This window comes from Alligator sinensis, unplaced genomic scaffold, assembly GCF_000455745.1.
Source record: "Alligator sinensis unplaced genomic scaffold, ASM45574v1 scaffold1130_1, whole genome shotgun sequence".
NCBI classification, from domain to species: Eukaryota; Metazoa; Chordata; order Crocodylia; family Alligatoridae; genus Alligator; species Alligator sinensis.
The window spans coordinates 413,029-425,880 of NW_005842358.1; the positions used below are offsets into that span (position 1 = coordinate 413,029).

At 40.2% G+C, this 12,852-nt stretch overlaps 1 protein-coding gene across 3 annotated transcripts in view; it reads right to left on the reverse strand.

Moving 5' to 3' along the window:
• Positions 1-12,852, reverse strand: part of CWC22 (CWC22 spliceosome associated protein homolog) — a 66,284-nt gene that overhangs the window by 2,404 nt on the left and 51,028 nt on the right. For all 3 annotated transcript variants that reach the window (XM_014522480.2, XM_014522479.2, XM_014522481.2), the window contains exons 15-19: positions 9,743-9,820; positions 8,157-8,309; positions 7,251-7,378; positions 4,185-4,286; positions 3,905-4,089 (exon numbers count right to left, since the gene is read on the reverse strand). In XM_014522480.2, coding sequence (XP_014377966.1) covers positions 3,905-4,089; positions 4,185-4,286; positions 7,251-7,378; positions 8,157-8,309; positions 9,743-9,820 — 646 coding nt within the window. The remainder of the gene's footprint in view (positions 1-3,904; positions 4,090-4,184; positions 4,287-7,250; positions 7,379-8,156; positions 8,310-9,742; positions 9,821-12,852) is intronic.

Here is a 12,852-nt window from a genome sequence, read left to right on the forward strand (position 1 = left end):
AATGACAGTAATGTTGCATCAGAACACATGTCAGCTATCCAAGCCTTGGAACAGGAGCTCCCACTTTTCACTGCCAGCTTTCAATATTCCTCAAAGATCACCATGAATCTTTATCAAACTTTCAACTGAAAATGGGGCTGGGGAGGAACTGAGGAACAGCTTGATCCACAGACTATGTACCACTGTTCCTTAAACCACATTTTGAGAATCAGTCTTAATTCATTAATCCATTGCTGACCTCAGGATTGCTGTTCTCAGGGGGGGAAAAAAAAAAAAACTTAAAAAAACAGTTCAAACGGGATACTATGGTACAATAAGTCATACACAAACTAGACTGTGTTAAGTATGGTTTAAACAGGGACTATGGATTCTTATCTTATTACCTGGATTAGCTTTTGTTACACCCTTTCTGTCTTTGGGTTTACTGCTCATTTGCTTTTCTCTCCTAGCACTCTCTCTCTTCTCTTGCCTCTTGTATTCTAATTCATCTCTCCTCCTTATATTCTGCTTTCTGTACGTCTTTCACACCATCTGATGAAGTGAACTTGGGTTTATGAAACCTTATGTGTGCTCTCTCTATATATATAATCTTATTTAGTTTGTCTATGAAGGCACATATATATCTATACTGCCCTTAGTTTATGGCAGAAATAAATTTAAGGGAAAAAGATTTTGCATTTCTTCCTACCAACATTACCTAAAATGCTGTTGGTAACATATTCCAGTACTTTGTACTGGAGCTTTCGCCACTGCCAGGAAACATCAGGGAAAAAAAATCCCTACTTCCTGAAAACTCATTCTAATGCTGAATATAGAATATGGCAACTTTAGCAACAAAGAAGTAGAAGAAACTTCCCAAATGCAGTGCATTTATTAGTCAGATCTGCCAATCAGCTGGTCAAAAAGTAAAAGATCACTTAGATTACCATTACACCTTTGTACTTTTTTATATTTAATTATTAGGTTAAGATTTTGGGTGGAACATAATTAAGGTTTTGGGTGGAAACTATGTGCTTTGGTGTATATTTGGTTAGGTGACAAGGGGAGTAAGGGGCTTCAATCATATTTGTGCAGCTGTGGGTGCCACTACAGCATAAAAGCCCTGATGACAAAGATTTGTATTAATGTAGATGCCTAACTTTTCTGGGACTGAAAGAGTTGGGTTCCAAGGGTGTTCATGATCACAGTGCTTACATTAACATTATAATTAGGGACCGACTTCATTTGTGATTTCATGGAAACCATGAAATCCGTGAACTAAAATAGAAAACCCCAACTTACTATAAATAAAATGCTGGCTTCCCAGTGGGACCTAGCAGTCCTTGTGGCTGCTTAGACATGGCCCTCACAGCCTGCTGGAAGGAGAAGCAGGAAGGGGTTGGGGGCAGCCATGATGGTGGCTGCCCACCACTATTGCTGCTGATTAGCTGAGAGGGCTGCCCATCACATGCCCTGCCCATCTTGACCAATCAAAGGCAAGATTGGTCTGCTCACTGCACAAAATTGTCTCTGCTCACTGCAACTTAGGTAGATCCCCAATTATAATACTGTGACAGCATTTAAAACTATGCACACTCACTGGGCAACTGGAGAGGAGACCACTAGTTCTGCAATGGGATTCAGTGGAACAACAAAAGACTAATCCCCAGCTCACTACCATAACACATCAAGACCAGATATGGCAGACTTTGACAAAAATCATTATTTTTGTCATTATGCCAATTGGTCAATAGAACAAGGTCTTTAGGAATGAGCTGCAAGTAAAACACTCACATTACATCGGCTTCAGTAATATAGGCTAAATGCACCCCACCCTCCAAGTCTGATTTCAGGGTTGTCAGTACTTCATTTATGACGTACTTAAACCAGTAGCTTAAGTATTTTAAAATATGTTACATGTTTTTCTCCCTTTTCCTTTTTTTTCTTTAACCATATGCAAGCTTGCTAATCCAGCAGGATGGCTTTAGTAGCTGTAGCCAGTTATAGCCGAGTTGCTGGCAGGTGAGATTTTTTTTTTTTTTTACTGGGTGTCACTCAATCTCAGCTTTAGTTATCTGCTCAATACAATTCTGTTTAGCAGTTTAACTCAGTATATTACGGAAGCTGAAGTTGTTTTTCAGTCTTCTTTTAACATGCACTCTGGAAATTAACCAGCATGAAAACAACATTTCTACACCAGAAGTGTTTTTGTATCTAGTTCATTTCCTTTCTGCTGTAAAAAAAACAGCATATTTCTCTAGCTCCTACCCCATAAATCATCACGTGTACAAAGTTTCCAGCACAAGAAGCAAGAATTCTTAAGTTGTTCCCCAACTGAAGCTCCTGGCAACCAGCATCTAAATGCCAAGCCTAGCTGCTAGATCACTACTAACTACACTATTAAAAAGAGCTGACAGATATATTAAGAGAACACCCCCAAGATATGTTTTTCATAATTCTGCCGAGTCATCATAATCTATAAAAATAAGCAAAAACGTTAAGAATTTGAACCATAACCAAGAATTACTTTGTTTCTTAACAAAACTGTGTGAAGTTTACACCATGAGAGAACATAAAGGTATAAAAAAAGGTCCGGTTCTCTCACAAAAGTGTTATACTCAACAACTTAATAATACTTTTTGACATATTTCAGCTTGTGGTGTAAATAAATGAAAACATACTGCTGAGATCATGAAAATGAATGTCTTTACAAATCTGAGTGAGAAAAAAAGACAAAATGATGTAAGATAATGTCTTAAATCCACAAAAAAACATGCCCTCACTGGCAGACTGCAGACTCAGTTGGTTTATCACTAAGGACTTACCTCTTTGGTTCCCATCATGCAGCTCAGCAGAGCTGCAGCTGTCTATGTAGGAACCATCTGGCTCTTTGCTGAACTAACGCCTCTCTGACCCTGTTAAACTGTGCTCTCCTTTAGTCATTAATACAATAGCTGTCTAATGACAACAATGGAAAGCAAGTTTTCAAGAGAACAAAAATACGTATCTAATTTATGAATGATTTGAAGTGCCTGCATATTTATTAATCAGTGCGTTCTCTTCTAATATTATATAATAAATAAAATTAGTTTTGAATCAGCAAGGAGCCTAACTAAATAAGTTCATGCTGTGTTATCATCTGCTCTCATATAACATGCTATTCAGGAGACCACCAGTCTGGGCTGGTCTAGCAGGAACATTTTAGATTAACAATGTTTACTATGCCTCATGTTAAACAGTAGATTTAATATCAGCAAACCAACCTCAGAAAAAAATAGTAATTATAATTATATTGCCACTTGTCAGCAAAAGTTTATGGCCCTTGGAGAATTCTCAGAAGACAGGAGTTTTTGTTATAGTAGCATTTTACATTGTTCATTAGGAATAAGAATTTGTAAATGGATTTTGTAAATGAGATTTGTAAAGAAGCTAAATCAAATGTAGAGAAACTGAGTTTGATGGACACAGCAAGAAAACCCCCCAAATAAGAACAGACCCGTTATAACAACAAACCAACCAACCCACCCCACAGGTGCAAACATTAACAGTTCACCAGTTAGCCTTCCAAAAGATGCGGTGGCCCAGTCATTATAAACAAATGTTAAGAAAGGGAATGCTAATTTTCTAGTTCAACATTTTGCAATAGAGATCATGAGCTGAAGGAAAAGCCTGCAAGATAAAATGTCCCTCTTTTTGGTCTCTGGAAACTGAACTCAGTATCTATAACTTCTACAACGAAAAATAGGATAGTTAAAAAACACTTTATTTTGCTTATTCCTAGAATTAATCACAATTACTGCTAGGAGTTTTTACAGTATGAAGTCTAACAACAAATAAATGATTAACAATGGTTATTTGTCCCCATACAAAAGTTTATACAGACCCAGTAAAGAGCATAAGATAACTGATAGTTGCTGCTTCATACCTGAATCACTGCTAGAAGAGTCACTGGTACTGGATGACTCTGTACTACTACTGATGCTTTCAGAATCCGATTCTGAAGAGGAATCTGACTCTGAGGAAGATGAGGAGGTATCTGATGACTCAACATCTTGTTTCTGGGTCATAATTATCTTTGGCGCATTTTTTAGATGTTCTCGTAATTCATCCCTAGCAAACAACAACAAAAACCAATATTTCTCTCAATCCTTAAACAGCAAGTCAAGCAAATGTGAAATCAGAGTTAAAACAAAAGGAAGCCATACGTTAGTCCTCCAAGACCAATAGAAGTGAAGAAATTGATAGCAAATCGAGTGTTTCTTGGGTTATCTCGAGGCAATAATCCTTCAAAGAAGGGCTGCAGTGTTCTGACAAAAAACAAAACAAAATAAACCATTTAAATTAAACCTCAGGCTTCACACCATTCTTAACTTCAGCAAACATTGGTTGAAAAACTAAGCCACATGAACATCTACTGGACCAAAAGAGTTTTCATTTGTGCAATTGTTTTTGCAAACCCTGTGACACATCAAAAAGTAATGCTTTTTCTGGGTCTGCTAAAATGAATGTTCTTTTAGGAAAATTTTACAGATATTTTCACAATATAGTGGTAGTTTCTAAAAAGACAAAATAAGCGCCTAACTCTGCACCCTCCCAATGAACATGGAAGAGAACTAATAACCAGGGATCCCGGTTTTCTCTTATCAAAAACAAAAATCTCAAATCCTCTGATAACAAAATCAAACAAAAAATCACAAAATCTGCTTTTTTCCCCCGTGATTAAAATGAAATGCCACGGTATGTATAGGTATCAGTTGAACACAATATTTTATTGATATATTTATTATTTTAAAACAATTTGGAAGCCTACTAGTGCCTCAATCACTGCAATAAAATAAATTATAAATACCTACACATTTTGGTGTTCGATTTTGGGTTTTTAATCATGGAAAATCAGAGTTCTCCCTGCCCCCTTCACTCATCAGAACATAGGTCCAGCTGCAGCTGTGCCCCCACTGCTTTGGGGTGCTGAGCCCTGCCCATGCCATTGCCCTTCACTCCCGAACGCCAGCCCCGCTGGTCCCCCTCACTCCCCACCCATAGCACTGCCAGAAGGGGCACAGCTGCCAGGGCTATGGGGCCAGTGACTCAGGTCCACAGACCCCTGACCTCCGCAGCAGTGCCCGAGCCCTGGCTGCCACCCGCAGGAGATGGCAGCTGCTGCAGTGGAGCACAGCGCAAAGCCCAGATCTCCCCTCCCCCACGGGCAGCATGGCCGGAGCAGAGCCAGTGGGTAGGCTGCCCACTGTGGGCTCGGAGTTCCCTGCACTGCTGCCCCCCTGTTGGGTCTCCTGAGCCCAGCGGGCAGGACTCAGCACAGCAGGGGAGAGCAAGAACAGGCAGGAAGCTCATTGCTGCTGCTGGGAGTTCTGCACTGCCAAAGCAAGGCACTCCCTGCCTGCCCAGCAGCAGCAACGGGAACAACTCTGCACTGAAATCCCTACTGCTGCTGGGCGGGCTGAGGGGTGCTTTGCTATGGCAGTGCGGGGTTCACAGCAGCAGCACTGAGCTTCTCCACCCCACTCTGCCCTGCCCTGCTTTTCTTGCTGGGCTGAGAAGGCCCCTGGGGGGAGGGCAGCAGGACAGGGAGCCTGAGCCCTCAGTGGGCAGTCCACCTCTGTGCCACACAAATCTGGCAGGCACATGCCCCTTTTTCCCCTCCCCAGGAGGGCATACAGTGGTGGGGAGCCAGCCCCCTGGCTGAGTGGCCCTGGGACCGAAGCCCCACACACTGTCCGGGATGAGCAGGAGCCCTAGCCCTGCCCAAATCCCTCCCCTCCCTCCCTCCCTACGGGGGCCTCAACCTCCTCTGACTTACGCATGGCAGTCGGGCAACCCGGAGAGCAGCTCCCACGCGTATGTTTACATGCACATGGCACCCCCTGCCTGATCACCCTCCCTCTGTTCCTGCCCAAGCCCCTTGCAAGCTGGAATTCTGCCAGCCTGCAAGAGGATCCCCTCCCCCCCTACACATTTCCCGTGTTTTTCTCCTTTAAAGGAAAAAATCTGGGCTTTACCACATTTTTCCATCACGAACGGAAAACCCAGATCCCAGCTAATAACATGGTAGCCTATTATGAATGGAACTGAACTCTATGACCAAGAAGTCCTTGCCAGTTCTATGTTCCCATGTGGAAGGTAAGGTAGGGTGGTACCTTAGACACTAGTTTATTCAGAGAAGTGTGAGCTTTCACAGGCAACAACCTATTTCATCAAATGTGTTGTTAATATCTGATGTAGTAGGTTGTTGCCTACAAAACCATATGCCTCTCTGAAACAAGCAGTCTCCAATGTGCCCACCCCTTAAACTTCGGCCTGACTGCAGGTTAACACAGCTAGCAACCTTTGTTTCCATATAGAATTCCCAAAATAAGCCCTAAAATCAGAGCAAGCATTGGGTCAATAAGTGTCTAATTTAGCTACATGTTAATACAGTAAACCCTCTGGTAATCGGCACCTTACAAGCTGGCATGCTCTGTTAACTAGCATGCCAGCTTGTAAGGAAAAGTGAAACCGGAAGTGCCCACTGTGGCACTTCCAGTTTCTCTGAGTCCCCATGGCCCAGGGGCATAACAGGCTGTGCGGGGCCCGCCTCCCTGTCCTGTGGGGCCCGTGGGAGGGGCAGCGATGCCGCAGGAGGGGCAGAAGGACACAGCAGGAGAAGCAGCAGCCCGGGGCCACTCAATTAACCGGCATATTTTGTTATCTGGCATCCCAAATTCCCAGGGGATGCTGGATAACAGACCTTTTACTGTACAGGGAAAAAGAATAAGCTATAAACACTCAAAAATAACCTAACAGCTAGAACAATCCTCAGTGCTATATAATTACTGAAATACACAAAGCATAAGAGACTGCATTAGCCTTACTATATTTAAAAATGAGTAATTAATCTCATAAAAACAAGTATAAGTAGTTCTAGAGTCTCTTGCAGGCTCTGCCAAAAGACTATTCTTACTACCCTTAGCAGCTACGGTGATGCAAACAGATATGCACAGCAATTTTCCAAACTAAAGCAAGTTGAAAAGCGGTGGAAGAAAACCAAGGAAATAGAGACTGATCCTGGAAGTTCTATTATTTACTCATAGGAAGAGTCTCTTGACTTCAGTAGAATTATTCAGTGCATAGAAGTCTGCTGAATCAGGGCTTTAATTTCATGTTAACATTTTATGTTTTTCTTTAATAAATATAATTCAGAGAATTCAGTAAGTACTGTTGCAAGTAAAATCTTTCATAGGATGATTCTCTGTCAATATTTCTTTTTAACTTACTCATCTTTTAATCTTGCATTAAGATTAGGAAGTCCCATATATTCACTAAGTTCCTGGAAGAATATTTTGACAAAAATTCTGCTGGAGGATGTGGTAGTTTCTTCACTTAATGTTATACATTCAAGGACCTGAAAATTATAAAGGAGGGTGGGGGGGACAACAAAAAGAAACCTTAAATGTACATCCTTTCCTAGTGGATTTTAAAGAGCTCACACACACACTTAGCCCTACAGGAACAAGTAGCTTCTTCCATCTAAAAACTGTTGCAATACTTATGCATGTTTACAATTCTACAAAAATAGTTTTGTAACCATTTTAATTAAAATAATAAACTCAGATTTTCTTATGAACCAGTTAGTAATTTCAGGCTTTAAAACCTTGATCCTTCATCCATCTGAAATAACCACTACTTGTACAATAAATGATCAAGTGTATTTTGTTCAAGAATAAGAATGTCTTCTACAATCTTTGGTCAAACTTTTGTTCTTTTAGCTGCTGTGTTTCACTATTTAGCTGAAAGATTCTACCCAACATGTGGCTGCATTTCAGTAGTGCTTTATGTACATTTGCATAGTTATCCTTAGGCACAATGCTCCTCTCCATTCTGTATTTAGCAAATAAAGAGCGTTACCCAGAAAAGCTACTTCCCAAAGCTTCCAGAAATTTGGAGGAGATCATTAGTTTCCTCCTGTACAGAAACATTCCTAGATAATAATGACTCTGAGTTCTAAAACTGTTTGCCTATATCGGATTTCAGCATGTTCATTAGAAAAACTGTCCCAGATCCCATAAACAAATTTTAAATTCCAAAACACAAGAACAATGAACACAATATATAAATTATTTCTAAAAACGACAGATATGGTATTTAAAGAGGAACCTAGGACAACAGGCTTGCCTACTTACACTCCAAGGAATCGAATCTGTATACAGTAGATGAGCAAACATCTTGGCAACATTTCTTAATTTGTTTGTTTCTAAACGGTGGATTGTATCATATTGTTCTTTGAAAATAGCTTCAAAGGATTCCATGTATTCTTTTTTTAACAAGCAGAAACGCTGAAATAATGTTGTACAGTTAAAACAACCAGGTCAACAAAACAATATATGCAAATAATCTAAATCTAAATGACATAATGATGCAAATCTTTCCTTTTAAGCAGATATTTGCAACTAGAAAAGAAACATTTAGAGCAATGTAGATAAATTTATTGTCATTAGCAACTTACGAACTATAGACTAATCTTGGATAGTACAGCAATAATTACCAATTTTGATCTGCAAACTATAAGGTAATTGCTTTTACTTCCTCAACTCTCATATCCTGTATTCTCACCTAATGTGACCTCTTAGCATACCATACCACACAGTGTAACATTTTTCATGATAACACATCAGGGTTATTTTAAAACTAAAGAGACAGTAGGGAGTGTGGAGTCAGGACGTTTTCGGCAAAAATGGCATTCTAAAAAATAATGAACAAAAGTTGCTACAACAACAATTTTTGCTGTTATTTGGATTGTTACAAGTTCCAAAATGCTTTGTAACAAAACAAAATGCCATTTAAAATTACTTCTACTAGCACTGGGTGAATGATGAGAGGAAATATGCTTCTCTGCACAACCACAATGGCAGCAATCATGTTCTGAATATTTTCTAGAAAGGAATGAAACCTTCAGTAAGTTGCAGGGGACATGAAAGGATATAAGTATATACGGAGACAACCAAGCTAGAGCAGTACCGTGCCAAGACTGAGCCCTACTTTTCAGCAGAACTAATTATTTGCTCAGGCACAGAATCACACAAGTACAGCCATACTGCTTCTGGTTCTGGCATCATTAGCTAGCATGTTACCGTCTGCATAATGCTGCCTTGTGCTGTATGGACATACCCATTAGTTTTATTTATGTAGAATTTTACTGTCAGAGTCAGCTACATTGATAGATGGGGTACGAAGAATAGTGCTTCCTATAAATAACTGCAACCAGAGTAATACCCAATTATACACAACTGATGACAAAAAACCACAACAAAATAGATGTGTTTCTTTATTGAATGGTGCAGGAATGAGTCAGTCATCTTAGCATCTAAACTAACTAAGCAACCCTAATGAAGTGAAAAACTAATGGAAACCGCAAATACTGTCTTCCTGCAGCTGCTGGAAAATTTTTAGCAAGCCCTAATATTTTCTCTCCTACATAGGGTCTGTTCTCTTCCTATTACACTTTGGTCACTGGTTCATCCCTCTACAAGACAGAAATAAAAAGGTAAAAAGAAAAAAAAAAAAAGAATGTGGAAAGTCTGATCTACTCCTGGAGTCAGGAGTGAAAAATCATACACAATTGCTAAACCAATTTCAGAAAGTAAAAAAAAAAAATCAATTTGATTTAACAAGCTATCAGATTCTTACATGGGCACTTTCAATGTCATTCTAAGCTAATATGCTTCTTACTATAAAAAAAAAAAAAGTTCCACTTTAGCCTTTAACTCACCCCGGCCAGTAAACCAAAGAATTTCTCGTATGTTCGTTGCTGAGCACAGCAGTCAAGTATCATGTTGCAGAGTTCTTTCTGTATTAAGATAAAACAAAAATTCTTCTATGTAAATTCTCTGTAGCAGCAGAAAAACATTGTACTGTACTAGTCAGCTTTAAAACAAGAATATTTATATAAAAGAGTAACTGGCTATTGCAGTAGTTCCTGCATTTCCCCTATTTTAGAAGTTATTTGGGACTTGAATATGAACTTTGTCCAAACTTGCATCGTTATAATCCTGTACAATCTTACCAAAAAAAGAATGTCATAAATTCAACCATATGAATTTACTGAGAAAAAATGACTGCAAAGGGGAAGCCATTTTTAAAGAACGGATACTGCTCAAATAAAAAATGTGCATTATAAGAGAATGAACAAAACCTGATATGGTTTAAAATTGAACTTGAGCATAAAACTGGCTGAGGATGCTCAATACATCAAGATCAAACCCTGAAAATTTGATCCTGCAAAGTCTAAAGAACAGACTTAACTTCTTGTACACCAGTGGTGACTTTGACAGAGTAGCTGTGTGCAATCAGTATGTACGATTTTTGCAGGATTGGTTTCTGAATTAATTGCTTACTTTCATATCTATTCTAAACAATGGGTACAATTATTCCTACTTGGTATTATAAAAAGGACTTTCTAATAGTATAAGCATAAGAATAGACTTGTATACATCCTAAAACAAAACAAAGCAGAACTGACCCCCCCCTCCCCACACACACACACACATAAAGGCAATACTTTCAAGAAACAAAAATCCTTTACCCTTTTGGAAAAGCCAGTAAGCCAGCTCACTAAAACTAGAAAAATACAATATACATATCAAAAAATTAATTTGATTCTTTAATTCTTTGAACAGTCAAAAATCACTATGAGCAGCTATTCTTAATTTTTAAAAAAGTTATAAAACCGTTCCTGTTCAAAGTATTTTTATGCAGACTTTTACTCTGTTATGTAGAAAATATCCTAGCATTGCTGATGATTAAAATTAAATGTGTTTTTAAATTGTTAAATTATTTAAAAGAATAATTGCTAAAATACTTTAACAATGAAGTCATTTAAAACTCTCACATGATATGTCATTTGGTCTCTCTCAAAAATAAGTTTTACAGCTATTATTGCAAATCAAAAGAAGTAACATAGTGGAGTCGCATCTTAGGTGGGGGTTAGGTTCTGAAGTCAGCGCGTAAGGCAAAAATCGGTGACTATACGGGGGGTGGGAGGGGGGCGGGGCTTGAGTTTGCATGTGGTGCCGTGCTTAGAGCTGTGCGGCCGGCAGCAGTGGCGCAGCGCGGGGTGGTGGTGGGGAAGGCTGCCCGCCTGGCCCCCCCCACGCTGCTGCTGCTGCCTAGCGGCCGGCCACGCAGCTCTGGGCACAGCTCCATGGCACAGCGCTAAGTTTTGGAGGCAACAGCCATCACCGCCATAATGGGCCTCCAGGTAAGCGGCAGTGCCGTGTGCAAACTCAAGCCCCGCCCCACGTCCCACCCCGTGTATAGTTGAATTTGCGTAAGTTAAATGCCACGTATGATGCGACTGATCTGTACACACAAACATTTTGAGCTTGATTATGGTTTCGCCAGAAGTCCTACTACCTGGTATCTAAAACAGGGTTCTCTACCTAGCAGCCAGTAAGCTGCATACGGTCTGTAAGGGGTTAACATGGAGTTCCCAGGCTCCCACCCAGATGCCACTGCCCCTACTGCTCTGACTGCAACAGCAGCTGGGATCTTGGGGCTCCTTTTCCCTCCCTGGCTTCTGCTGCCCAGCCCAGGCCTGGGGGTGGGGTAATACAGCATAGCCTGAAGTGCCAGGGGAGCCAAAGCCTGGAGAGCTTCTGTCTGGCACAGTGCCACGGGGGAGCTGCATTGTGCAGGAGGTGGAAGCACCCTCCTGCCCACATGTGGTGTGCAGCCTTGGGGGCTCGTGGCCCTCACTAGCATGGCCCCATGATGTACAGCCCCCACTGGTGCAGTCCATGGGGCATACAGCCTGTGGTTGCTTAGAAGGTGAACAGCCCTGATCTAAATATTTAGCAGAAGACAGGAGGCATTTTACACCTCCTTATTACCTTGAACAGTTGTATAAACTGGACTAAAATCTGTCCCTGCAGCAGTAAGTATAAACTACTTAAGATGTATTTTCAGCAGTTATTAATATTCAGGGCAATGGAAGAAAACATTTTCATATAAACAGAGATACCTTGGAGAAACTGCACATTTAAGCACCACTGCAATTTATTCCATTTGGCTGCTCTTATTTTTTGTTTTCCTGCATAGTTTAGTTCATTAACAGAAAACTAAAATAGGACATAAGCTTCCCAAATTCTTTAAAAAAAAATCCAACTCTAAAGACTTTTGCAGGTGGCTAATCTAAACCCTGTCACCAAAATATCTATTTGTTTAGCTCTGCAGCCCTAGTACTTTAGTGATGACTCATCAGATTTGTTATAAAAAAGAAATGTGCCAAAAGGCTACAATTAAAACAGGCCACTAGTCAGCAACCTTATAAAGCTGCAGGCCAGACTGACCCAATCAGGTCAGAGGTGGGCCAGCAGGTGTGAGGTCAGGTGCTGGGACTCAGACACCACTGCTGCTTTCCCTCACCACTGGCATGGGGAAAGCAACTGCTGCTGAAGCCCTGATTGTCAAATGTCACCAAAAGCTCCACATCCACAGGCTGGATCAAAAAACTCTATGGGCCAGATCCAGCCAGAAGGCAGCAGTGCCAACTCCTAAATTAGCCAATCAGTTAAGTATCTTTCACAATTCAAATATATTTGTTTTTCAAGTAATTAGGAAGTTCCTTGTGAAAACACACTTATGTTTTCTGAAAACTGGGAAGTCACAGTAACTAGGAAATCATTAAATTTAATTGTCAAGATCTAGCTACCACTGCAATTCAAAGACAGTTTACAGATTTAATATAACATTTATCAGATTTAACATGCTCCAATTTGTACCATTCTCAATCATGTGATCTGAAAAGAAACATTTCTTCCAAAACAATGTGCTCAATACAAAAAAGGTATTTATCTAGTGATAAGCAGAAAAAAAGGGAAA